Source organism: Mugil cephalus, chromosome 23 (genome assembly GCF_022458985.1).
Source record: "Mugil cephalus isolate CIBA_MC_2020 chromosome 23, CIBA_Mcephalus_1.1, whole genome shotgun sequence".
Taxonomy (NCBI): domain Eukaryota; kingdom Metazoa; phylum Chordata; class Actinopteri; order Mugiliformes; family Mugilidae; genus Mugil; species Mugil cephalus.
In genome coordinates, this window is record NC_061792.1 from 9,539,292 (window position 1) to 9,563,499 (window position 24,208).

At 42.7% G+C, this 24,208-nt stretch overlaps 3 protein-coding genes across 5 annotated transcripts in view; 2 read left to right on the forward strand and 1 right to left on the reverse strand.

The window, feature by feature from the left end:
* xkr6a (XK, Kell blood group complex subunit-related family, member 6a) overlaps positions 1–8,578 on the forward strand; it is a 12,785-nt gene extending 4,207 nt beyond the window's left edge. For both annotated transcript variants that reach the window (XM_047576387.1, XM_047576388.1), the window contains 2 exons: positions 335–752; positions 1,597–8,578. In XM_047576387.1, the coding sequence (XP_047432343.1) occupies positions 335–752; positions 1,597–2,101 (923 nt within the window). In that variant the 3' untranslated portion in view covers positions 2,102–8,578. The remainder of the gene's footprint in view (positions 1–334; positions 753–1,596) is intronic.
* enpp4 (ectonucleotide pyrophosphatase/phosphodiesterase 4) lies at positions 8,119–14,290 on the reverse strand. 2 transcript variants are annotated; one of them, XM_047576391.1, is made up of 8 exons: positions 14,180–14,290; positions 13,011–13,248; positions 12,649–12,939; positions 12,446–12,550; positions 12,145–12,343; positions 11,869–12,042; positions 11,363–11,632; positions 8,119–10,923 (listed from the first exon to the last, which is right to left on the reverse strand). In XM_047576391.1, the coding sequence occupies exons 2-8, from the start codon at positions 13,245–13,247 to the stop codon at positions 10,820–10,822; spliced, it is 1,380 nt and encodes a 459-aa protein (XP_047432347.1). In that variant the 5' UTR covers position 13,248; positions 14,180–14,290; the 3' UTR covers positions 8,119–10,819. The 2 variants fall into 2 exon arrangements, with proteins under 2 accessions (XP_047432347.1, XP_047432346.1); XM_047576390.1 differs by lacking the exon at positions 14,180–14,290 and adding an exon at positions 14,028–14,173.
* Positions 14,291–15,189: 899 nt separating this feature from the next.
* On the forward strand, positions 15,190–24,094 carry clic5a (chloride intracellular channel 5a). The gene is made up of 6 exons (XM_047576958.1): positions 15,190–15,827; positions 20,172–20,281; positions 20,544–20,669; positions 20,760–20,866; positions 22,621–22,784; positions 22,869–24,094. Exons 1-6 carry the CDS (start codon positions 15,273–15,275, stop codon positions 23,031–23,033), a joined length of 1,227 nt encoding a protein of 408 aa, XP_047432914.1. The 5' UTR covers positions 15,190–15,272; the 3' UTR covers positions 23,034–24,094.
* Positions 24,095–24,208: the final 114 nt, after the last annotated feature.

Genomic DNA, 24,208 nt, shown 5'->3' on the forward strand with positions numbered 1-24,208 from the left:
GCCACCCACTGGCGTTAATCATACTTATCACTCAGGAGTTCTGGACAAAACCTTTAATGCAAATCAGTGACTATTACATGGGGGTGGGGTGAGGGGGGTGAGGGGACGCATGCAGCAGCTGGGACATTAAAAATAACAAATGCTTCTGTCGTGTCACACACCACCTCTTACTTAAGGATCACATCATTACACAAAACGCCCCCAGTGACTCATACCATTGTGTTAACATACTCGCCGGCCTCACGAAGCTCGACGCCCCGATTCTACCTACTAATTCTCAGAGAAACGAGGAGAAGTTTAAAAATCCTCTGCCACCTGTGCCTCTGCCCCGCAGGCATCTCCTCCCTCGCCTCCCTCCTCTCCCTCGCCTGGGTCCTGGCCTCCTACCACAAGCTGCTGCGGGACTCCCGCGACGACCAGCGCAGCATGAGCTACCGCGGGGCGCTGCTGCACCTCTTCTGGCGCCTCTTCACCATCTCGTCCCGCGTCCTCTCGCTGGCCCTCTTCGCCTCGCTCTTCCACATCTACTTCGGCATCTTCGTGGTGGTGCACTGGTGCGCCATGGCCTTCTGGGTGGTGCACGGCGGCACCGACTTCTGCATGTCCAAGTGGGAGGAGGTGCTCTTCAACATGGTGGTCGGCATCGTCTACATCTTCTGCTGGTTCAACGTGAAGGAGGGGCGCACGCGGCACCGGATGGTGGCGTACTACACCGTGGTGCTGGCCGAGAACACCATCCTCACTGGGTTGTGGTGAGTTCGGCAAAGTCATTTGAATCCTGAAAGGAATCTTGACTATAAGGTTATCACATAAAACAGTGGAGTAGCAATTCTTTACATCACCAAACTATATGTGTTAAACTCGGCCTAGTGCTGTTTATACATATACATTGTTATTATCGTTTTGCATTCAATATTAAGTTATCACTCATCCCTTTACTAAAATATGTTGGATTTATGATAATGTGTATTTAAATTTAAATTTGTGGGGGGAAATAATAAAAAAAAAAACATAAAAAACGTCTAATCAACCAAAGATTGTGCGGCCCCGCCCCCTGCGGTACGTCCCCGCCCCCTGCGGTACGTCCCCGCGGCGAAGCTAATCCGTAGCATTTTAAATAGCGGACAAGTGGGAGACATGTTATTGCTCCAACTATTCAAACAATATACAGTGTAAAGCTTGACATGTCTTCTTCCTCCTCTGTGCCACGGGACTCCATTGTTTGCCCAATCCCACACACACACAAACACATCGTTCCAGATGCCACAAATATTTACCAGAGGAATGAATGTGTAATAATCCACAGCTGAAAATAGTTCCCCAAAAAAGACGTTTGCCGCAGTCCTGCTTTTCAGAGGGAATGAATGAAAGCGCCAAGAGGCAAACAAACAACGCTGTTGACTTTGGTCTTTTCACGGACTTGGTTGACAGCAGCACAAAGACTTTAGCTTTATACTTCAAAAGAGCGTTTGTGGTTTCAATTGTGTGTAGGAGGCCGCTTGGAAACACAAAGGCGCGGCGTTAATGGAATATAGTTTAAAACTGGTCTCTCGATAAGAAATAATCCCCGTATGTGACCCCCCCTCCATGCTGCAGGTACGCGTACCGGGACCCGGTGCTGACCGACTCCTACGCCGTCCCAGCCCTGTGCAGCGTCTACCTGACGTTCGCCGGTGGCGTCCTGGTCATGCTCCTGTACTACGGCTTCCTGCACCCTGCCACCGCCCACCTCCAGCCGAGCCCCGCCTCATCCTGCTGCGCCCAGCTCCTCTGGGGGCTCCCGCTGCCCCCGTCGGCACCGCCCACCGCCCCGCCCACCCCGGCCCACATGACCAAGTCGCAGACGGAAGAGGATGTGGCCGAGACGTGTCTTCCCGTCTTCCAGGTGAGGTCCGCGCCCCCCACCTCCAAGCCAGAGGGGCCTCTTATAAAGATCGACATGCCCAGGAAGCGTTACCCGGCATGGGACGCCCACTACGTGGACAGGCGCCTGCGGAGGACGATAAACATCCTGCAGTACATAACGCCGGCCGCTGTGGGCATTCGCTACCGTGATGGACCCCTGCTGTATGAACTGTTGCAGTATGAGTCCTCACTCTGACACACAAACACACACACACACACATATGTACACGTAAGCACATGCGCACCATAACAACACATGTATGTATGCATGGATGTTAACCCTTTAAAAGCCTGAACGTACCCTGGTAATCCGTTAAAGCATGCGGTATTTGAATTACCGTAACTCATAGTGGTTTGCTCTGTTGACAAAATTCAAAGTGTGGCTGAACACTGGGAAGTTGTACTTTTGTCTCAAGGGTATAACAAACTTCGTTTTTACCAACAAATTCCTCCAAACAACTCTCGTCCTGCGTCTCCCCGGTCTTGCGTCGCTTCCCAACGTGCAGCGGTGCGTCATCGTTACCGTAATGGCAGATTTTTACCCCCAGAAAGAGCAACTTCCGGTGTACAGCCGCACTTCCGGTGTACAGCCACATGTGAGTTCCGGTAATTCAAATACCGCAAGCTTTTTTTCCAATGCGCAGGCGGATGTTCAGGTCTTAAAGGGTTAACTTCGATTCGATGTTCACCGACACAGTCACACTTGATAGAAGCACACGCGCACACAAAAGCAATCGGTCACACATTTACGCGCGCGCGCACACAATCACCCACACATTTCTGGCGGGCGCTCGTGACCCATGAGTCCCACGGCCACGACTCGACAAGCTGCTTCTCTCTTAATTCGTCTGTGTCCGGTTCACTCATCTCTTTCATTTCACATTTGCGCGTTCTGCTTTGGAGAAAAATCCCCCCCACCCACTCAAAAAAATTAAAAAAAAAAAAAAAAAAAAAATGGACACGCCATTGTCCTTTACCATGCTGCGAGTTGTTCATGTTGTGCGCGCGTCCCACGTTCACGGTCTCAGTAGAATAAAAAAAAAAAAAGATATGACGCAAAAAAAAACGTCACGTTTGAACATGAGGAGTGTGTGAACGTGTTGTTGTTTAGTCTAGTGAAAAGGTAGTGTATATATTTTCTATGTACAGAGAGGAAGTTTTTTTTAATGTGACGTCACATTTGATGTTGGACAAACCTCTTGGACACATTCGTTTTTTGGGACTTGGTCGACAAGTTTCGCGGAGACAGTGGCAGGGGCATGATGGGGAAAAAAATAGAGCGAGTATTAGCACAAATGAACAATTTCCTGAAAAAAAAAAAGCTAAGCTAAGCTAACTATTTCGTTCTTCTTTTGGTCTTCGCATCCTTCTACGCTAACGGGGTCTTGGCTGTAGTTTTTATCTTAATGAAAAGATTAAAGATTGGTATAAATTCTCAATTTAACTAAAAACAAACAAAAAAAAGTTAAGAATGTCAACACTTAAGTGACAATTAGCAACATTAGATCGAAAGCACCAAAACTAAACAAAGTTAGCGACAGCGGCTAAACCTGACTACCTAGCTGGTCATTTTGACAAGATATCAACCAAGACAGTTGTAAATTGAATTATGAGGCCATATATTGAACGCATGTTAAAGTGTTAGCATCAAGCTACTTACAGCACTAAGAATCACAGTGAGAAAACAAAAAGGTTAGAGGATTATATTATGAAATTTTTTAAAAAATGACAGTGTTACTGGAAGACTAATGTGGTTTTATCATAAATATTACCACAATGTCATAGTTGTGGGTGCCGTTACGGGGTCTCCATCATTTCCTGTTGTGCTCATAGGGCTTTTAAAATTAGCAACCGCCAAATTTGCATCAGAGAGAGACTAATTATTTTTGACCTACTACATTCACGTGTGTGATGTCTTAATCATGTCACGCTAACAGGGTGCTGCCACTGAAGCCAATACAAAAAAAAAATAATAAAAAAAACCTGTTCTGGACTTCAATCGTCACAACCCCCTCCCGATGACTCGTCTCCTCCTGTATCGCCTCCAATATCGACTCCTCCAAAGCCACCCACGGCTGAGCTGTGATGTGTGGCTCATTATTTATTTATTTATTTTTATTTTTTTCATTTTTTTTTTTTTTTTTTTTAGTTTGTTTATCCCCGTAATCCAAGCTGTTACATTGGCAGGGGACAACAAATGAGCCGAGATATCAGTCATCGGCCCGATCGACGGGAAAGGCTCCCGAAGGGGATGGGGCTGCCGCTCGCTCAGCGGGGTGGCGAGTAAAACACTAAACGGTTGGAAAGCGTCTCTCTGCTGTCCACAGCTTTCCGTCCGTCAGTCCCATGTCAGTGATAAAGGATCGAGCTTGGGGAAGTGAAAGAGTTAAGGAAGGGGTATTTTAACATATTTGAGAGTTTTGGTCTCTTTTTTTTTTTGTCCCCTATTCGTCTCCCTATTTGTTGCAACTCAAATAATTTCTAAGATTCATCTATGAAGCCTTTGCCAGAGAGAAGGAAAAAGGAGACCAACCCCAGACATGCTTAAAGTATCCCGTTAAGTTTCAACAGTGAGCGAGCTTACTTTTCTGTGGTGCTAGCTGATTAACACACACACACACACACACACACAAAAAAAAAAAAAAGACAAATCAGTTCATTTGCTGCAAACAGGCAAATAGATCCAATAGGTGCGACGGAAGCAGCTGCATCTGTGTTCATATGGTGCGACCTTCAAGCTACCGAGTCAATTGGCTGCTAATCCCACTTCATATGGTGCAAATATGACACACACATGTACTTATGGTGCAATAAGGGCAGATTGTCTCTTTGAATTCTATGGTGCAACTTGAGTACTGCCTTCAGTTATCGGCCAAGGCTGTGCCAAAGGCTCCGTCCAAACGGACAACTGCTCTTCCTGTCCTGCAGAAGCTATGCAAGTCTCCGACGCGGGGAGATGTGCTTAGTGTACACACATTCACACTCACACACACATACAAATACACACACAGGGTTTTTCCTCCAGCAGCAGGGAGATATGCTTAGTACACACAAAGTAGTGGGATGTATCCCTACCTCTACCACTCCAGCACACGAACACACACCTACTCCTCACACACCAGTGTCCAATAATCCCTGACCCCTTTATAATTTGGGAACAATATTCATATGGTGCTATTGAGTAAAGCCGTATGGTTTTTGTATAGTTGTGGTGACCGTGGAGAATTTAGCCAAATATGTTTAGGAAGATTGAATAGTCTGCGTTTTTCTCATGTGGAGAGTGTACATAAAAACAGCAACAATGCCTTATACACTCGGATGAGGTGCATTTCTTTTCTTTTTTCTTTTTTTTTCTCATAGGAGGTTGGTGCTACGTTTTTGGTACACTCTGCTCTGGACACGCATTGTACATTAAGCATGGGTTCGGTGCACCGAAAAGGAGTCAGGAAAAGGAAAAAACACCGCACTGTGTTAGCACGTCGTCCTAAAAACTCAATATGTGCCATGTAGAGACCGCAGTCAGGCATTTTCCTCGTCAGTATCGACAGATCGTGCTCGTTAATTCGTTTGCATGAATGTTCTAGATTTGAGGGCACAGGTAAATGGTCACTTAAATGTCTGAAGACAGTGTTGTTGTTTGTTGTTAGAGGGCGATGTATTTAGAGCTCCAGAGCAGCTAGCTTTTTATAGCTAGCCCCCCGTCCCCCACTCCCACCCCAGCGCTGACCTCTGATCTTTTGACCCAAGCACCTAGAGCTCCAGCCAATCAGAGATCAGGTTTAACGCAGCCACAACCAAATAACACAGCTAATTATTCATTTATAGTGTGCGTGTGCGGCGTTCAGACTCGACTTCCGCCTTTTAATCACAGTGCAGGTGTCGTACCTCAACCTTGCATCGACGGGAAGTCAAAAATTCATCTACTCTGGGTCTAAAGTTGAGTCTGCGTGCTGCAAAATGGAAAGACTGCAGAGCCTTAGCCAGGCCCTCTCTGTAGGAAATAATAATAAAAAAAAAAATAGTAATAATAATCCAGTCAGTGTTATGTTATGTTGTATGGCTACACATCCACAGCTATGCAAGGTTACAGACAAGAAGGTTCTGGGCTTGGATAACCTTTACAAAAAAAAAATACCACATCACTGTTCTCATGTATTGCTTGTTTGAATATTATCTTTGCCTTTTTTTTTTGTTTGTTATAAGAGGTGGTTATAAAGTGTTAACACGCAGCAATGCAAACCTAAGTTGTTCCTTAAAGTTTACATTTTAAAAATCTCTGTATAATGTAAGGAGTTCCTCTGTTAAGATTGTCTTTTGATGAATTGGTCGGGAGGTGCCTTGGTGATAACTGGGACGAATGCCGCCTCCCGAACGAAGAATGTGATAATTAAATCCATTTTTTTTCCTTTTTTTTTTATCTCCTTTGGATAATCACACAAATGTTCCACTATCAGGGTTTGCAAAGCATATGAGGCCTGTGTTAAGGCTGTGTGTGTGTGTGTGAGACATGTGACGTGTGTGAGCGAGCTAATGTATGCGTCACTAATGCTTCAAATGCTTTTTTTTTCTCTTTTTTTTAAGCCAAAGTTTTACTTGCCTGATCCAGAGCTGTGAAAGTATCATATTACTCATCGTGGTTTTGGAGAACTCGAGGCCAGACGCTTTCTGATCTCAGACCAGTTTCAACCAGATCTGAGTCCAACCACGACTGAAAACGTTTTCAGTGGTTTTGACTCGGGTTTGGATACTACAAGCACAGGGCAACTAAACCTTAACTTGGATGTATCTATAAGACGTACCATGAGCTTTTATTTTGTCAGGGTCATGCTTTTCTACCGTGTTCAAAAAAGAACAAAAAATGAAGAAAAAGGTAGCTCTAGTGAGTTTTAAAATGTGCAAAACTAGCTTTTATTTTCTTGTGGTTGGCATTTTGATTGTAAATACTTTTTTTATTGTTATTATTTTGGCTCCTCGGTTTGATCTATGTTCCATGGGTTTGCTTAGATGGCTCTTTCAAGTGTACTGATCGTAAATGTTCTTTATAAATATCCAGAATGTAAGACGAGAGAAGACAAATACAGCTCGACTGGAAACTGTGTTTTTTTCTGTAGGAATCTGTGCCATTGTGTCGTCTTGAGTATAAGCACACTGATATTAGTAGGTCTGTAGGCGGGTGAAGTTTCCGGAGGTGATTTGCCAGACAGTCGCAAATCGGGCTTTGGTGCAGTTTTGGGAGGTTTTAAAAGTTGAAATTTGGACAAAATGATACTTAAAAGCCTGCTAAAAACTAAATATTGTCCTATTTTTATCTGCAGAGGAAGCCGTGATCCACAAGGAATGGTTATCAAATCAAAATATAGTATTATTTTGTTAATTTTACAGAAATATCACTTTAAAACTAAAAAAATACATTTTGCGAAAAGCATCGTTCCTTTCGAAATTTTTGACTTCAGTTAACATAAAAGCTGAAAGCAGGCAGAGGAAAGACAAAATATAACCAAAATAAATCAATAAATATACTCAGTTGGATTGTCTAAAAACAAAATATCATCTTCTTTACCAATTAGCTTTTTATGGGGTTCCCCAGGGTTCCGTACTCAGCCCCCTCTTTTTCTAATTTATGCGATGCAAAGACACAAATAAAAAGACTTAAGCCTATTGCTGAGCAAAAAACGAATAAAATGAAAAGAATTCTACACACAGTTATACTTTATTTATGTTTTGGACTGTGAATTATGTTCAAGATGTAAAGTACTAAGTATTTAATTTAAATTTGCGTGAACAGGACATGTTTTTTTTGTGGGGTTCCCCCAAGGTTCTGTACTCAGTCCCCCCTTTTTCTAATTTGTGTGATGCATAGACACACAGATAAAAAGACTTTAATAGTTTAGTCAAAATATAGACTGGTGGGTTTTACTTAACATATCCAGGCTAGTTGTCTACCCTGCTTCCTTTGTCTTTATGCCAACTTAAGCCATCTGCTGAGCAAAAACATAAAGGTAACTATTTTCCAAAATTTAAGAAATATTTGATGTACTTCACCAAAACAGTTCCAAGCAGTAATAGCTTAGCACAATGACTGTCTGGCTAACATCTCCTACCTTCACTGTAGAAAAAATGGCTGCCGTCGTCAACCATGTTCCAACCACTCCTGCTCATAAACAAAAAACATGTATTCAGGAATCTTCTGCTCTTTTTTTTTCCTTTTTTTCGTGGGAGAGGGTTCCCTAATTCACACCAAATATCTCTGACCAACCACAAACAAGACAGGAGATAAATGAGAAGACACATGATGTATCTCTGGTTTGTCTGTGTATTCTGTGTTTAGTAAACTGGGGAAAAGTTGAATGATATTTTCAATGGCTCTAGCAGGCCAGCATTAGGAAATGTGTTATTTTTGTTACAATACCTCCTGAAAACAAAGTCTATTTATCTGTAAAGAGACAGAGATTTACAATAATAAAAGATGACTACATAGAACTTATGACAGATTTTAAATGAAAACAGATATAAATGAAAAACATGTACAGTTCATTTGGTTTTGAAACACGATACAGAAATGTATATGCGTCAGTACTGAGTTTGATTTTATATATTTACCATTTTATTACATTGTAATGTTGTGACTGCGATGGAGAAAAAAAAACATATAAAGGAATATAAATTAATTTTTCCAAACGTGTGTCGCTCTTACTTTTCCACTGGTATTTGATGTGAAAGGGTTCTTAATCACAACAGAAAAAGTTAATATTTTCAATCAACTTTATTGACTTATTTGGCTCTCATTTAACCAAACCTCTCTTTACAGGCCAGGCATTACAATTTGCATAGTAACAAAATCATTTTCAACACCTCTAAAAACACTGAGGCCTTTTAAATAATTTAAAACACACATAAATATGAAGCCAGTAACAGTGAGCCCATGTTGTTCAGATGGAGGCTTCTATATTGTATTTCACATCCCATCACTGGCTTAAATTTGACTCACGGCAAACAGTTATACAGAAATGCATGATGGTGCAAATGAAGAAACTTTTTTTTTCCTTCCTTTTCTAAAATGTTAATCTTCCCTGGTGACCTGGAGCAACTGTCAAGTTATTTCACATACTCACTTTTTTTCCTCTCGTTTCAGCAGCCACGGGTATATTTGTATATACAGTATTTTACACACGTCTACATATATATGGCTGTAATAGGCATGCAAGCAAGCAGTACTGCATCTTAGGGTAAGGCCTAGTACTTACAAATCCCACGAAAAAGACCAAAACTAGCAATACATCATAGTATGTTACATTATTGTTCATAGTTTAATTGAGATAAACAAAACAAGTCTGGGCACTTTTTTGTATTAAATATTACTCAGACAAGAGGAATAAGGCCATGGATTAATATCCATTCGGTGCATATTTAGCAGTAGGGTGGAGTACGGCGACAAATTCAATTCATAATCTCAAAGAATACACCGTACTTATACCAAAATGTTAAGTACTAACTATTTAATTTCAATATGTGTGACCTGGGATTCTAGCTAGCTCTGGTGAAAATAATTTGTCAAGTGCTTCCTCCTCTCACACTTTTTTTTTTTTTTTTGTGGAGTACCCCAGGGTTCTGTACTCGGCCCGCCTTTATTTTTCTAATTTGTGCGATGCATAGACATAACAGGTATTCATTCAGATTTACCAGTGACTGACTCAATTACCTGTGAGACACCCACCACGAGGCCAATCGCCAGTGAGTAGTGCATATTTAGCAGCAGGACGGTGTATTTGGACTTGAGCCCAAGCGTGATAGCGTGTCTCCCTGATGTACTGTATCATTAAACAACAATGGACTCTCTCTGGCACACGAGCATTAGACAGTGTATTCTTGTTTTAGGCTTTGGTCTTTCCATTGGATTTGTTTCTAATCATAACAGCAGACTTAGACTCATGTTTTTGATACCTGCGAGCAGCCATTTTTCAAAGAACCTTGAGCGGCTAAGCAGCAGATACATCTGAAGAGTTGCCTCCTAAATAATTATTCAAGTTTCAACCCACTACCTGAATTTGACCTTGTACTATTTTTAAAATCTAGGTGACCCAGTGTTTAATTATCACACCTGTGACTTAAAACATTTCTTATGCTCCTTTAGTTTTTGTGATACAAATCCCTTTTTAAGATTTAGCTCAGTTTATCTCTTTGGAGTGTTTGTTGTGCATTTGGATAACAGTCTTTGGGTTCATTCAGACAGATGCATGGACGGACACCTGACAAAATAACAAGTGAAATGAAAATATGAATAGAAATCTCCCTCTTTGAAACAAGGGCACACCTTGGTGACCCTTTAGCAGTAATTACTTGCAGTGTCAGTTTAAAACAAGCAAATTAAAATGAAAGCATTACTCAGGTGACTGCAGGATCAGGCAACAGGAAACAAAAAAAATGAGTAATGACATTCAAAACCAACAGACAAAACTTTCCTCTCTGTCACAGGATCTCAGCAACACTCTGTATAAATCTTAAATAAGCTACTGGCGCCCTCTGCTGACAACAAATAACTACAGACACATAGATAATCGAAACACAATTGTCAAAGAAAAATAAAAGTAATCTCAGAAATAAGTAACTTAAACATTTGCTCAGCCTAAAAATAAAACGCTTATTATCCTCCTACCAACAATACGCCAATGCTTTGTCATCACATGTTCAAGTCCAAGGATTTTCAACAGCAGTAACTTTCTGGAGACTCAATAACAACAATGGTGTCCACCGCTACCTGTAGCTGCTTTTAGACCAGTGCACAACTCCACGTTCGGTGTCTTTCTACTGGATGCGTGGACAGAGACGTGCCGGACGGAAGCAAGGACAGTAAAGTGCAACATGTTAAGTACCTATTGGAGCACGAACAGGTGACACACATGGCTCAGGCCGGTTTTCACTCCAACAGGGGGTCGTCGTCGTCGTCGTCGTAGTCGACCTGCAGCCTCTGGAAGGGACGAGGCCCTGAACGGCGGCGGACGGACATGAATCTGAAAAGAACTGAGGGGGAAAGAGTCTCGTTAGGGTCAACGTCATAAATACTTGAGGGACGTTTATGGACAGATAAGCACAGATCCCGGTGAGAATAACTTAACATTCTTGTTGCCTCCAGATCTGCAAACACAATTGTGACCATGAGTCATGTCGCGGCTTGTTAAAAACGAGACATTGAGTCGAAGCAGTTTGGGCAAACATCAGCAATCATTAACAAAGGGTAAGGTGATGAGTAATCTTGGTTTGTGGGTATGTAGAAGTATACACAGTAACATATTTACTTGGAGAGCTGATCTTTGAGCTAACTCCGGTGAAGTGAACACTTGAACCTGCACAACACAACCAGCAGAAGCTGCCTCTCTGTTTTGGGGGGTTTCCAAAGGCTCTATCTTTTGTTAAAGCAGGTGACTCCTGGGCCGTATGAAGCACAGAAACTCAAACTTACCCGTGAATGCGCTCAGCGATATTAAGACGCCCACGACGAGGCCGACCACCAGCGGGACCTCGGAGCAGGACTCGGCAGTCAGCATGCACCGAGCCTGGCTCAGGGTGCCGTTGTTGGGCTGCGGCGGCACCGACAACAGGCGGCACATGAGCGGGTACACGTCCACGCTGTGTAAACTGTTGAGTTCGTAACCCCGACGGAAGCTGGGGCCTGCCGCCGCCAGGAATGGGTGCATGCTGGGGAGGGAGTTGTCGTAGCCGTGATCGCCCACTGAGAAGAGAATTAATGTTTAGGCCGGTCGGTCGCATTATTAATGAGACTATTATTAATATAATAAAAGCTACAGTTTATGCTAATCAGTTATTTAAACACAGTGCTCATTTTGAACAGGAAAATATAAGATGCTCTGAGGGTGTTTGACCTATGATAAATAAAAGAAAAACCACTAAACGGTCCTCCATCACAATGAGCAGTCACAGTATAGACAAAATAATTAAGACACGTACGTCTGGGCAGCTTGTTCCCTCGCTGCACTATGGTCCAGCCCTCGTCGGCGATCAATATGATCGGCTGGATGCGCTCATTGTTCCGGTAGTGCAGTCTATCGGGGATGTTTTTCTTCAAGTACGCCGTCATGTGAGCGTGGCAATTTTTTAGCAGATTGAAGACGGCCTCTGGTTCTGAACGGCAAAAGGAACAAACACAGGCACAAACTTGGCATCAATTACGCCTACAACATTCAACATCTCCTAGCTAAATGTTCAGTGGAGTCAGCTTATTACCTTTGAGTGGGAGGAGGGCTGCGACGGGCGTGAGGTCCACCAGCGTGTAATTGTCCGGGTGGAGGCAGTCGTCCAGCCGTATGAGGCGGTCGGCCGAGCACTGGGCCATGCCGTGGTCGCTGGTTATGATGACGTTGATGTGACCCCAGAGCCCCGTCCGATTCAGCTCCGCCATCAGCAGGCCAATGTTGTCATCAACCTGATTTGACAGACAAATCATAAAGAAAGCCATTCTTTAGAAGTTTTATGAAGCTTACCGATAAAATACATGAATCCCAAACAGCAGCACATCTGAACTGACCTCCTTTAACGCCTTTGCCATGGCACTGGTGTTGTCAGGACCAAAATGGTGACCCGTTCGGTCCGGCTCCTCCCAATAGAGAGCTGCAAACATCGCTCCTTGCTCCTGATGAAACGGTAAGAACAGATCAGAAGGTCAGACTACGAACCTTTCCACGCCGAAGCGCCGGCAACGGAAAATGTCTGCAGCTGCGAGATCACAACCTTTCCGTTTCCCAATATCCAGTCCGTCACGTTCCCGAGCCGCTGCTCGAATGTCACGGCGGGGTTGTACTTGAAGAAGTGCGTGGCGGTGCGGTTCCTGATGGCCACCTCCGAGCCGGGCCACATCATGGCCGCCGTCTTGTAGCCGGAGTCCAGCGCCGTGACCCAGAGGGGCTGCGCCTCGTCCCACCACATCGGGTCGGTGTCGTTGAGGTGGAAGTGCTTGTGGCTGACCGGGTCGTACATGCTGCTGGCCAGGATGCCGTGAGACTCCGCGTACAGCCCCGTCACCTGCAGAGGAAAACGATTACTACCACGCATCAACATGCAACCGCGATTTAAAAAACAACGTGCGCGCTCACCAGGCTGTAGTGGTTGGGAAAGGTCTTGGTGATGAAGACGTTGGCGAGCTGCTTCACCAGGACCCCTTCGCTGTACAGCCGCTTCAGGTTGGGCATGGGGAACCTCTGCAGGTAGTCGGCTCGGAAGCCGTCGAACGACACCAGCAGCAGCGGCAGGGGACCCTGCTGAGCCGTGTCGTTCTCCGCGGCCATGGCGCCGACGCCGCACAGGAAGCCCAGCAGTATTTGAAGCAACATCCTGAAAGCGTGTAAAAGAAAAGGTGGGATTACGGAGGTGAGGCACGAGAGAACGGAAGGAGGCTAAAAATATCCTCAGCTTTCGTTTTGGAGGAAGGCGTACATATAGGAAGTGAAAGTTGTGGCGGTTAGATCTCAATGTAGCCACAGGCAAGAGGGAAACTCCAACCGATCAACTGCTCAAGATCTAATAAGGACTGTTACAAAAGTCATGTCTATAGAGATTTTCCAGCATGTTTCCACACAACAGGGTCAATTTAGACAAAGGAAAGACGTGAGTTTCATTGTGGATTTCAAACGTGGAGGAACTGATTGCGATGGACAAAAAAGCCCAGAATTATTTTAACATCAGCTGCAACAAAAGCTAATTAATTCCCCCCTCTCTGCATGACGACAACATCCTGCTTCCTTTTGCATCAAATTTCAAGACAAACACATTTACCGTGGCTACAAAAACACACCAGCACACAAATACAACATGCAAGTGAAGTGCACCATCACACCCACATACATCCACACATAAAAAACCAGCTGAACAACAGCCAGAAAATAAACCTACTTCCTCTTCACTATCTGCCATAACGTTTATGTGTTACTTACGGAGGCATTTACAATCTGCAAAATCTGTCAGGCTACAGCTTGTTGACATATTTCTCTATGTGGTTTAACTCCGTTCAATTCAATGGAAGATTTCCCACGAATTTTACGTGACGCACATGCCAGAAACAAAAGTGAACCTGCTTCACTTCTATGTTATATTTCAAATACACGCACACACACCTGTTTTGGAGCCAATTAAATAGCGACGCCACCAACTTCCAGCTTCAGAAACAGGTCCAATAAATAAACAACAACCAGGAAGTCGCGCTTCTTAAAGAAACAATGCGTTGGCGTGAAGCTAGCGGCCGTGCTAATTTGTCAAATCGCGTTACCTGTCACAGAGCTCACAGGCTGGCGTGGGCTCATTAACTTTCGTATCGCGGCGACATTGCCGACCCAGTTCCACGGAAATACACAGTTTTTTAGGACGCTGTCAAGCTAAGTCATGTTATTTTTATTCGCATCCGGTGCAGAATTTCAAAATAAGTTCGTCCTTGAAATCCCACACACGATTGCAACAGAGAAGTTGTACTTTTGTCGTCTTTTCTTTCGTTTTCTATATGGACACCAATTTAATTTGTATGTTCTGGTTTAAAATAAACCAACAAATTATTTTATTGAAGGTTCATTTAACACGGGGGCGCTTTTATTTTGATATAAAAGCTGCCTACGGCTGCTTCTGTTGCCGTAAATTGACGTAACTGTCGACTCACGCCATGAGAGAATTGGCAGCTCGAATAGCCAATCACCTTTCAGATAAATGAATGAAGTGCGAGTGACTTGCTTGTTTTTATGATGCTGTGTGTGCTAAATATTACTTGGTGCCCGTTTGTTAAAAATTAGAATATATTTAAATGTACATTTACAATCATAATAACATATAGCTCTCGGTAAAAGCTTTAAAATGACCTTATGAGAAAACACTGGTGAATCAGAGGTGCGTGACCATCTCCAACACAATGTCTCCTAACATCGTTTTGCAGCCTTGTGCAATTTGCCAGGCATCTGAGTTACGCAGTTCCAAATACAGTTATGCGAGCGAATGTGATGCCTTCTCGGTCACGCAAATTGAAAACCAGGAAGTGAAACAATGAAGGGTGGCGAGAGACCGAGTCTAACTCGACAATAATGATCGTGAAATCATCTGTGTAGGACCACTGCACTTTAAAGCACAATAAAATTATACAACATCTAAGGAGATAGCAGCCCTCCACATGGCAATAACGAGCAGCGTGTTCGGACTTGATTCTCCTTTATCAATCATCGGTGTCTTTCTTTGGCATCGCCTTTTAGCCATCCCCGACCAAAGTCCTGTCGCTGTGCCTTTTGATAAGACATGCGCTGTCTGCAGCACATTCACTCCGCCGTACACCTTGACAGGCTGCACCATCTCAGGACGAGCTCAGCTTGACGTCTTCGCCCAGGATGGACAACGTGTATGAGAACCCAGACTCCATCTACGAGAACGAGTCGGGCACATACGACCTGGTCCACGAGTCCGTTCCGTATATGTCAACGCAGTATGAGAACACGGGACCAGACGGGAGAATAGAGACTCCCCCTGGTCATCGCCGTTCCTCAAAGGAGAGGAGAGGTAGTGGTAGTTCGTCCTCATCCTCATCCTCCTCCTCATCTGAAGAAGAAGAAGAGAAACACGAAGAAGAGAAGGAAGAATCAGAGAAGGAAGACTCAGATAAAGAATCTGATAAAGAATCCGAGAAAGAATCTGATAAAGAATCAGAGAAAGAATCTGATAAAGAATCAGAGAAAGAATCAGATAAAGAATCATCATCAGAAGAAGAAGAAGAGAAGATAGAGGTGGAGACCAGCAGAGAAATTAACTGGACCAGGGCACCTCCGCAGATAGAGGTAGACTCAGCACGCCGATCCCGATCCTCATCTTCATCTTCATCAGACTCTGAGAAGGAAGAAGCACTGAAGCCTCAAGACAACGCAAACCAGATCACTCTTTTTGTAAAGGTAGGGAACGAATATTCAAACCGACAAATGTATTCATCCACTGATTCGTATCAGCTGTGTAAGAACAAGAGTACAAGGTCAGTGGGTGTTGCCCCGTTGTTTGGGCCTCAGTGTGTTGTTCACATGCACTTCTATTTGTAGGCTATCGTGTTCAGTCTTTCCTACGTATGCGTGCTTTGGACGGGGTTTCTTTGGTTCTAAATATAAGCTCAGCTGTACTGACAAGAATGTTCTTAGTCAGTGCTGGGGCAGGTGAGGAGGGTTCCTCTCACACGTGTTTGAGTCAAGGCTGATCTATCACATCCACACCCAAGTGTAACAGAAATTATTTATTACGTAATCTGCACAATCCACACTAAAGTCCAGTTGCAGTGGAGTATACGGGGGATCGTAAATCTTACACTTTGAAACTACATCAGCGTAAATTATAGTAATATAACTTTCATGTGAGGATGTTGAAATAAAGAGATCAAAGTCTAAGGTTGACCTCACCAGACAGTGGATTTTCCTTCTGACCATTTTTTTTTATTAGCTCGCATTGAAGTGTTTGATAAAGTTGAGCAAGAACAGCAGGAACCAAAATGTTTGCTGGGTATTGTGAATTTTTGTGGTGACAAAGAGAAGAATGCAACTCAAAGAGAACATTGAAAGAACAGGAAGGAACCAAAATGATGACGAGAAAAACCAAAACCAAGTGGCAACCACTGCAGTTCCTCAAACCCCCCCTTCCAGCTTTCAACAGAATTTTTGCGCTATTTAGCCATTTCCCACGTTCATGACAAGTGTACTTTAATTTTTGTACAACTCACTTGCTTAAATAGTATCAAGGCTTACAATTATCCACAATTAAGGCCACTAAATATTTGAACTGGGTAAGAGACAGGAGGAGTCAGGCAACGGCAAGATGGCGACCCCCAAGAGCCACCACACTGAGCTTCTAAAGTGTTACCCAGGGTTTCTTTAACAACAAGTCTGTAGCTGAGATGCAGCAGCTTGTCAGGGCCACTAAGAAGTAATCCATCAGAAATGAAAGATGGCATTTCTTATGGTCCAACGCTTGGAAAAGGTGCTGTTACATTGCTTCAAGTGCTAGGTGCCAGCTAGCTAGCTAATATAACATTGTCATGTTTTATGAGACAACTTCATATCCACACAGTAACTAAAAAAATAACTCTCCTTTGTACTAACCATACAAACACATAGCTTTAACTTGAAAGGGCTCTTATCTTCTGGAACATGCTTACAAGGTGTCAGGAAACTCCAGAATCTATTTTCAGCTACTTATTAACATTAACCACAGCACACTTTGCAATAGTAGCGCATCTGATAAATGATTTATTTGCATTTATGAGGGTGAACACCTCCCTTGTACTGTAGCTTGCTAAAAAGTGAGAAGCCAGCCTCCTGATGAATTGGAGAGCAACTAAAAAGCCAAGCTAGCTCCTATTAAAAAGTTACTTTAGCCTGCCATTTATTATGTGCCCGGTAAAAACATCCATCATCAAATGCACTGCTCATTATATGCTGCCTCCAATGTTAACTGGAGGCAGAACAGAGGGAAGCTAGAGGCGAACACCGTCACTTTCAACCATGAAAATGTCGTCTTGCTTTATTTTTGGTGCCAAAACCAAAAAAATCTAAAACACTAACTTGAGGTTTTATCACATACCAGCCACTGCCAGTGTAGACAAGTTTGGTTTGGTTTTAGGGATTAAACAAAAGGATTGGAGTGAGACAATCAACAACTTGCACACTTTATATCAGGTCAGATCAATATGTAATGCCTCATCAGTTAGTGCTTATTTAGGGATTCTTGTTACACGTTAATGCTAATGCTAACCGTGAGCTAACGCAACGTTAATTGCGTGTTTCAGGAGTGTCCAAGCAGAATTTGCATTTACTACGTTACACCCCACAGTGGTTCCACCTACTTCTTGTAATATCTTTGTTGGAGAGGCTTCACTTGATAAAGACAGACCAGACTTCGTCCCCTCTGTGTCCTCCTTTGGTCAAATTGTCCATCCAGTGAGTGAGAGTGTAGGGGTCAGTGATGTAATCCAATCAGAGTAAACTTTTTAAAATAACACTCAGGTCTCAGGGAGTGAGTGTATTAGTATATTCTCTAAAATATGCGTTTCCCTTGTCCATTCTTGCCAAAACAGTCTCTTGAAATATGCTATCCGCCTTTACAGGCTATAGTGTTTGAAAAGTTTGGCATCCACTTAAGCCCCGCCCCTCAAAAAACGTCACATCGTTTACACTATATTAGAGGCTATATTGGTGGTACATTTTCTTCGCTGGTTTTAGTCTTACAGTTGTAAAAGGATGTGTAATACATATAAATATACATTTTAAGCATCCAACTGTTGTCTCCTAAAGTCACCATAATGAAGTAAATTCCTTCAGTGTTATAAATCACACTCCTGTGGGAAGCTGAGACTATGAACCTTCTGAAAGTTTGATATCACCCTGTACTAAATGCCACTTGGGTGCAACTCAGACTGCCTGGGACCCATGGGTGCTGCTGATGAGTCTGAGAAGGTGACAATGACTCTCTAATGATTCGAAGTCACACGGTTTGTTGCCAGTCAGAGCTGGAAGAGGGTGGGAGGGGCACCATTCCCTCCTCACTACACTCGTGCTCCCACTTGACACCCTTACCCCCTCCCCACCTAAAAAAGGGGGGTTATTTTTTGCCGTCACTGTCACGCCCCACCATCGTGACCTCGGGTACAAATTGAACCCCTCTCTCACACACACACACACACACACACACACACTCCCTCCCTCTCTCTACCTCTCTTTTTGTCACACTTGCTGGCGTTCGTCCTCAGCTGACACCGTGACAGAGCTGACTTCACTAAATGGACCTGGAGTAGAACCCGCTGAAAACTGACACACAAACACGACTAACATATCTAGACTGTGGGAACAAAACACACAAGCTTTTTTTTTTTGACCATGACGGATACCGCAGCAGAGGAGGACAAGGACCCCGATATTGAACTATTTGTTAAGGTGGGGCTTATTTTAGCGTGTGTGAACTTCTAAATTTGTTGCTAACAGTTGCTATTTATGTGCATGACATATACATTTCATTAAAATGTCATCTGCACACTTTATAATCAGCCGTGTGTGTTTGAGGGTGGCTCCTTTAAGCGGCGTGTGCATGCCATGTTGTTGTTGTTGCACGCTGATTTTCCATGTGTTAACCTGACACCCACGTGCATAGACAATCTCTCTCTTTCTCTCCCCCACTGAATTATTACTGCGGTCCTTTCTGTATTGAGAACATCGGCTCTGAATAGGCTAAGGTTATGATACAAAATGTTCTGAGGGGTGTGTGTCTGTGTGTACATTAGTTCTGCCTGCGTGTAGCAGTGTGTGGTTTATTAGTGTCATTGTTTGCTGACCAAACATGATTAAAGGACCGCTGTGTGGTCCTTTAATGAATTTATCATATACAACAGGTCATATTTTATCTTTTATGATGTGATGGTCAGTTTTTAAAATGACTATTATAGTATTTGTTATAGTACTTGTACTGCTGCCTTCAATGTATGCTAAATTGGAAATTTAGCACTGTTTAGCTTAGCATAAAGGCAGGAAAAAGAGGGGAAACTAGCTAGCAATCGAAGCCCTGTCCAGTCCTAAAATTAAAACTGACAAACCAATGGATCTAAAGCATAATTAATATGTAAACATTCACTAATTCACATTAGCTTAGCATACAGACTGGAAGTAACTCCATTAACCTGTCCCGCCTAAATCACGCTGCTAATTCATTTGTAAAATTTCAATTTTGAAACAGGTGGTCAGCTTAGTTTCCTGCTGTTTCCATTATTTTAGCTAACTAGCTTTTTGACATTAAATTTAAACTATGGGCTAAGCTTTGGCTCCTGAAGTAATACAGGTTCTCTTTATTCATGTTCTCTTACTGGCAAAGGAAGGTTGATGGTACATGTTTCGGGGGAGCGTTGACGGACAGTAGATTATTATTTTTATTTTTAATACAGGAGACACTACATGTGCAAGAGGTCTAAATAAGCGGTGAGGCGGCTAATGGAAGCAGTGTGGATTATTCATGTTGGACCTGGTGTCTCGTTACAGTATACTGTTGCAAGCGAGTGACGCACGCACACACATTCAGTGTGTACATTGTGTATGTGTGTGTGAATCAGTGTATACAGCTGTGTGTGCCTGTCACTTTGTTAATGAATGCATGTGCGTGAAGAGGAGTGCGTCAGCATATGATGTGTTTGCTGTACAAATACACAAACAGCTCGACACTGTATTCTTATTCTTCGGTCTCACCGTGTTCATGATGTGTGTGTGTGTTCGCAGGCTGGGAGTGATGGGGAGAGCCTTGGAAACTGTCCGTTCTCCCAGCGCCTCTTCATGATCCTGTGGCTTAAAGGAGTAGTTTTCAATGTCACCACTGTGGACCTCAAGAGGTAGTTCAGTTATTATCACATTATAATTAAAGGTCTGTGTTTACACTTAGTTTCCGCTGTCAGTTGTGTCTCAAAATAATAGTTTGGCAGATTTAAAGAAGTTTGTTTTATTGTAGAAAAATTATAAGTGAAGTAAACTTTGCTGCACAAGTGCCGCTTACACAAGCTAAAATACTAACTGCTGCATGATTTCATCACATCTAGATTCAAAATTACATCAAATCTAATCAAAGAAGTTGTAAAACTATTATACTTCAATCAGGAAACCTGCTGATCTTCACAACCTGGCGCCAGGGACACACCCGCCCTTCCTCACTTTCCAGGGCGAGGTTCTCACTGATGTCAACAAAATCGAGGAGTACCTGGAGCAGACGTTGACTCCACCAAAGTAGGCCTGAGACGCACACGCAGACACAGGCTAATAGTAAATAGGGCGAGAAACATCACCCTGACACCATGTTAACTCCACGTTCCTCAGGTATCCCAGACTCGCAGCGAGGAACCGTGAGTCCAACACAGCAGGAAACGACATATTTGCCCGGTTCTCAGCTTACGTCAAGAACACAGCGGCAGATAAAAATCAAGGTGAGAGTGCTGTATTCAAAATTGTGCAGAATTATCCAAGTCTTAACAGGAGCACTGGTTTATCAACTTCTAGGACCTTCTGGTCTGGAAATTAACCTGCAGTTGAAGAGAAATATTGTTTGTGCAGGATTCACGTACTGGTTCATTAGTTTTAGTGCAACCGAGTGAAAATACCTACATTTTTACCATTTTGCTTTTTACTGGCAAGACTGGTAACAGCAAGAAACTAGTCGATGAAGCTACCCCTCCTCCGTGCAAAGGTTAAGAAACATGGCCAATGTCTCTAACGCATAATAAATATGTGAAATCTTATCTGTTTCTCCATTATAAAAAAACAATGATAAAACCAACGATTAGTGTAACACTGTTAAGTCTTTGTGACCCTTAGACTTAGCAAAGCTGGCTGTTTCCCATGAACATTTCAGCGTTAAATGTTTGACAGTTAATATTTAAGCAGTTCAGGTTCAAATGATTTAAAATGTCTTCACTCCTAATAATATCGTCTGCCTCAGCGGCTGTTTCTCATCCAGTCTCTATGTTAAACTAAACCAATTGGCTTCTAACATTTACCTCCAGCGTTTTTTTGTAAGCTCTAGCTCCTTTTTGGTGAACATTTAAGGATTGGGAGATCTGCCACTGACTTAATATGTCTGCAGTCCTTGCTCTTGGCTTTTACGTTATACCTTATGATGCTCTTTATATTAAGGTAACCAGATTTCTGAAATGAAATCCAGGGACACTTACAGCTCGCAGATAAAAGAAAGATTAAATGTTATCAAGATGAAATGAAGAAACAGGGGCAATTGCAGTTTCATTTATATTGACATATTTAAATGTTCATTTTTATAACCCGTTATGTCAATAGCAGCACGACCGGCTACCGTAAAAGTTATACTGCTCCCTATAGAGGGTCTGCACGTGACGTCACGTCACAGGTCTGTGGTGACGCCCAATGAGTGGCAAAAACTGACAGTTGAGCCATAGGCTTTAATACAGTCTGAATTATAAAATGAATTTAAAAATGGGGAAGAGCTGTTGTGCGATTGACTGTACCAACGGATTTGAAAAGCAGTCGGAGACATGTTTTTATAGATATCTCCAACAGCCAAAGCACAGAGAAGTAAATGGATCGCTGCATTAAAAAGAAACAACTGGAATTCAGGCACAGAAACCTAGTGTTGTGGTTCTCATTTAGTGTCAGGTAATATTTATGCTGTATTTTTCTGATGAAGTCATATCTTTAGTTACTTCTTAAGTTACGTTCTGGAGGGCTGTCAGTTTTTGGATATTAGATATTTTGGATATTGTTGTTTTTGCATCGTTTCGGCCGACATTAACTATTTCAATTCCAACTACAAATAACAATAAACTGAATATTTGTGATCACTCCTCATCATCCGTTTGGCGTAATGGCTAACGTTACTCAGTAAAGCGGTTAGCATTTTTTATTTAGCTACATTTATCATAACTGAAATGAAACTAACTTGAACTAACTGAAACCGACGCTAATCCACTTTTCAAAATCCATACTAGTTCATGTGGATCATTGTGCAATTGCGCTTAATTTGATTTGATAATCCACACTTCGCCATGTTTTTGCCACTCAGAGGGCGCGGCCCCAGGCGGCAGTGACGTCAATGCATACCCTCTATTCGACTACCGTAATAACTGCTGTTGTAATCAGTGCGCAACTTTTTTGTGTTTTCCTCATTCAAATCGGGGACTGTACGATCGCCCTAATTTACCTGTTTCAGCCTTGGAGAAGGGTCTAAACAAGGCCTTGGCTCAGCTGGATGAGTACCTGATGAGTCCGCTGCCTGATGAATCTCAGAGGGCAGAATCCGCCCGCAAATACCTGGATGGAGATGAATTGACGCTGGCTGACTGCAACCTCCTCCCCAAACTTCATGTCGTCAAGGTAACCTGCTCTGCCTGTGATTCTTTGATGGTCTAAATTTGGCCATTGCTGCCAAAGTCTTGCAATAACTCTGCTTTCGTTCAGGTGGTAGCAAAGAAATACAGAAGATACAGCATCCCGTCCGAATTCAGTGGGGTGTGGCGCTACCTGAACAACGCCTACCGCCGGGACGAGTTCACCAACACGTGCGCGGCTGACAAGGAGATCGAGCTGGCCTACAAGGACGTGGCCAAAAGGCTGGGAAAATGAATCCACATCCGACAGCTTTGTCCTCCATTCAATAAATAAATAATAAATGAATCCACTGAATCGTTTCAAACAGAAGAGGGGCCGACATGCAGCAGTGGACACAGACCTGAATCGAAACTGTGCCCCTGACTTGAAGTTGCACACTGCAGTGTATGAGGCCACGCCCATGATTCAACGATCTGATGAAAGTAGCTTGGTTAGCATAATTGTAATTTTCCAAAAAAGCTATTTAACTTTTATTTATAGTGGGGAAAAGTGTCTGAAGTTTGCATTTTATGCAACTGTCCAATCATATCTTAGAAATCATAAGGACCTCAGGCCTTTGGGTTTCTCACAACGCTGAAGTAGCGATTGGCTTTTCCAAAACCAAAGGCACAATAAGGAAAATGTAAAAAGAATAATTAAATACTGTGTTAATTTATCTGCCTACCACAAAGCAAATAATTAGTTAACTTTTATCTTTTCTCTGAGGAATGCAGTATTAGCTTTTGTCTTTTTCGCAAAAAAAGAAAAAAAAAGATCATATGTGTGGTTATGATATGGGTTCATGTTTTAAAAACTGGTTTCAGGCAGCTCGTGGAACAACAGTGAGCCAAACGTGCTATCTCATAACCGCTATCAAAATCTGTTGCAGGGGTCAAAGTTGACTTTTAATGTCGGTCCTTACATAAATGTCACATCTTTTCATTCATATCTTCATAATTCAGATTATACTTTCAATCAGTCAGAGCCACCTGTATGAGCAGAAATTGCGTCCTCTGTGATTTATTGGAAACCAATGGTTGTAAATGTCATTTTAATCATGAGTGCCTTACTGGGAATCAAGCTCAACTCTGCCTTCAGCTCTGTATGTCTGTACAACTGTCAATTGTGTATGTTTTAAACAGAATAATGATGTGAATATTTCATGTTATCAAATGACTTCTCCTTAGTTGTTGCGCTGTGTGATAATAATATAAAATGTCTGTGATCAGCAGCAATATTCTTTCTGATGATTGGAGCCATGCCTGTGTATACTATGTTGCTTATTTGAATATTAAATCTATTTTCTCAGAGACTGAGCCTGAGGGTTGTGGTTTTTCTGTGGTCGTTGTAAATGTGGTTTGTGCACACAAAAGAGCAGACAGTGCAGCATGTCATGTGAAAATTCTAACAAATTTTATTTGTTTATGGAA

Excerpts from the sequence above, each read along its gene's own strand:
- clic5a (XM_047576958.1), top strand. The coding sequence starts at position 15,273 with ATGGACAACGTGTATGAGAACCCAGACTCCATCTACGAGAACGAGTCG. Across the intron at positions 20,282-20,543 it reads ACCACTGTGGACCTCAAGAG|GAAACCTGCTGATCTTCACA; the intron begins GTAGTTCAGTTA and ends TACTTCAATCAG. Across the intron at positions 20,670-20,759 it reads CAGACGTTGACTCCACCAAA|GTATCCCAGACTCGCAGCGA; the intron begins GTAGGCCTGAGA and ends CACGTTCCTCAG.
- enpp4 (XM_047576391.1), bottom strand. The coding sequence starts at position 13,247 with ATGTTGCTTCAAATACTGCTGGGCTTCCTGTGCGGCGTCGGCGCCATG. Across the intron at positions 11,633-11,868 it reads AGGGAACAAGCTGCCCAGAC|TGGGCGATCACGGCTACGAC; the intron begins GTACGTGTCTTA and ends TTCTCTTCTCAG. Across the intron at positions 10,924-11,362 it reads ATCGCTGAGCGCATTCACGG|TTCTTTTCAGATTCATGTCC; the intron begins GTAAGTTTGAGT and ends TTTCCCCCTCAG.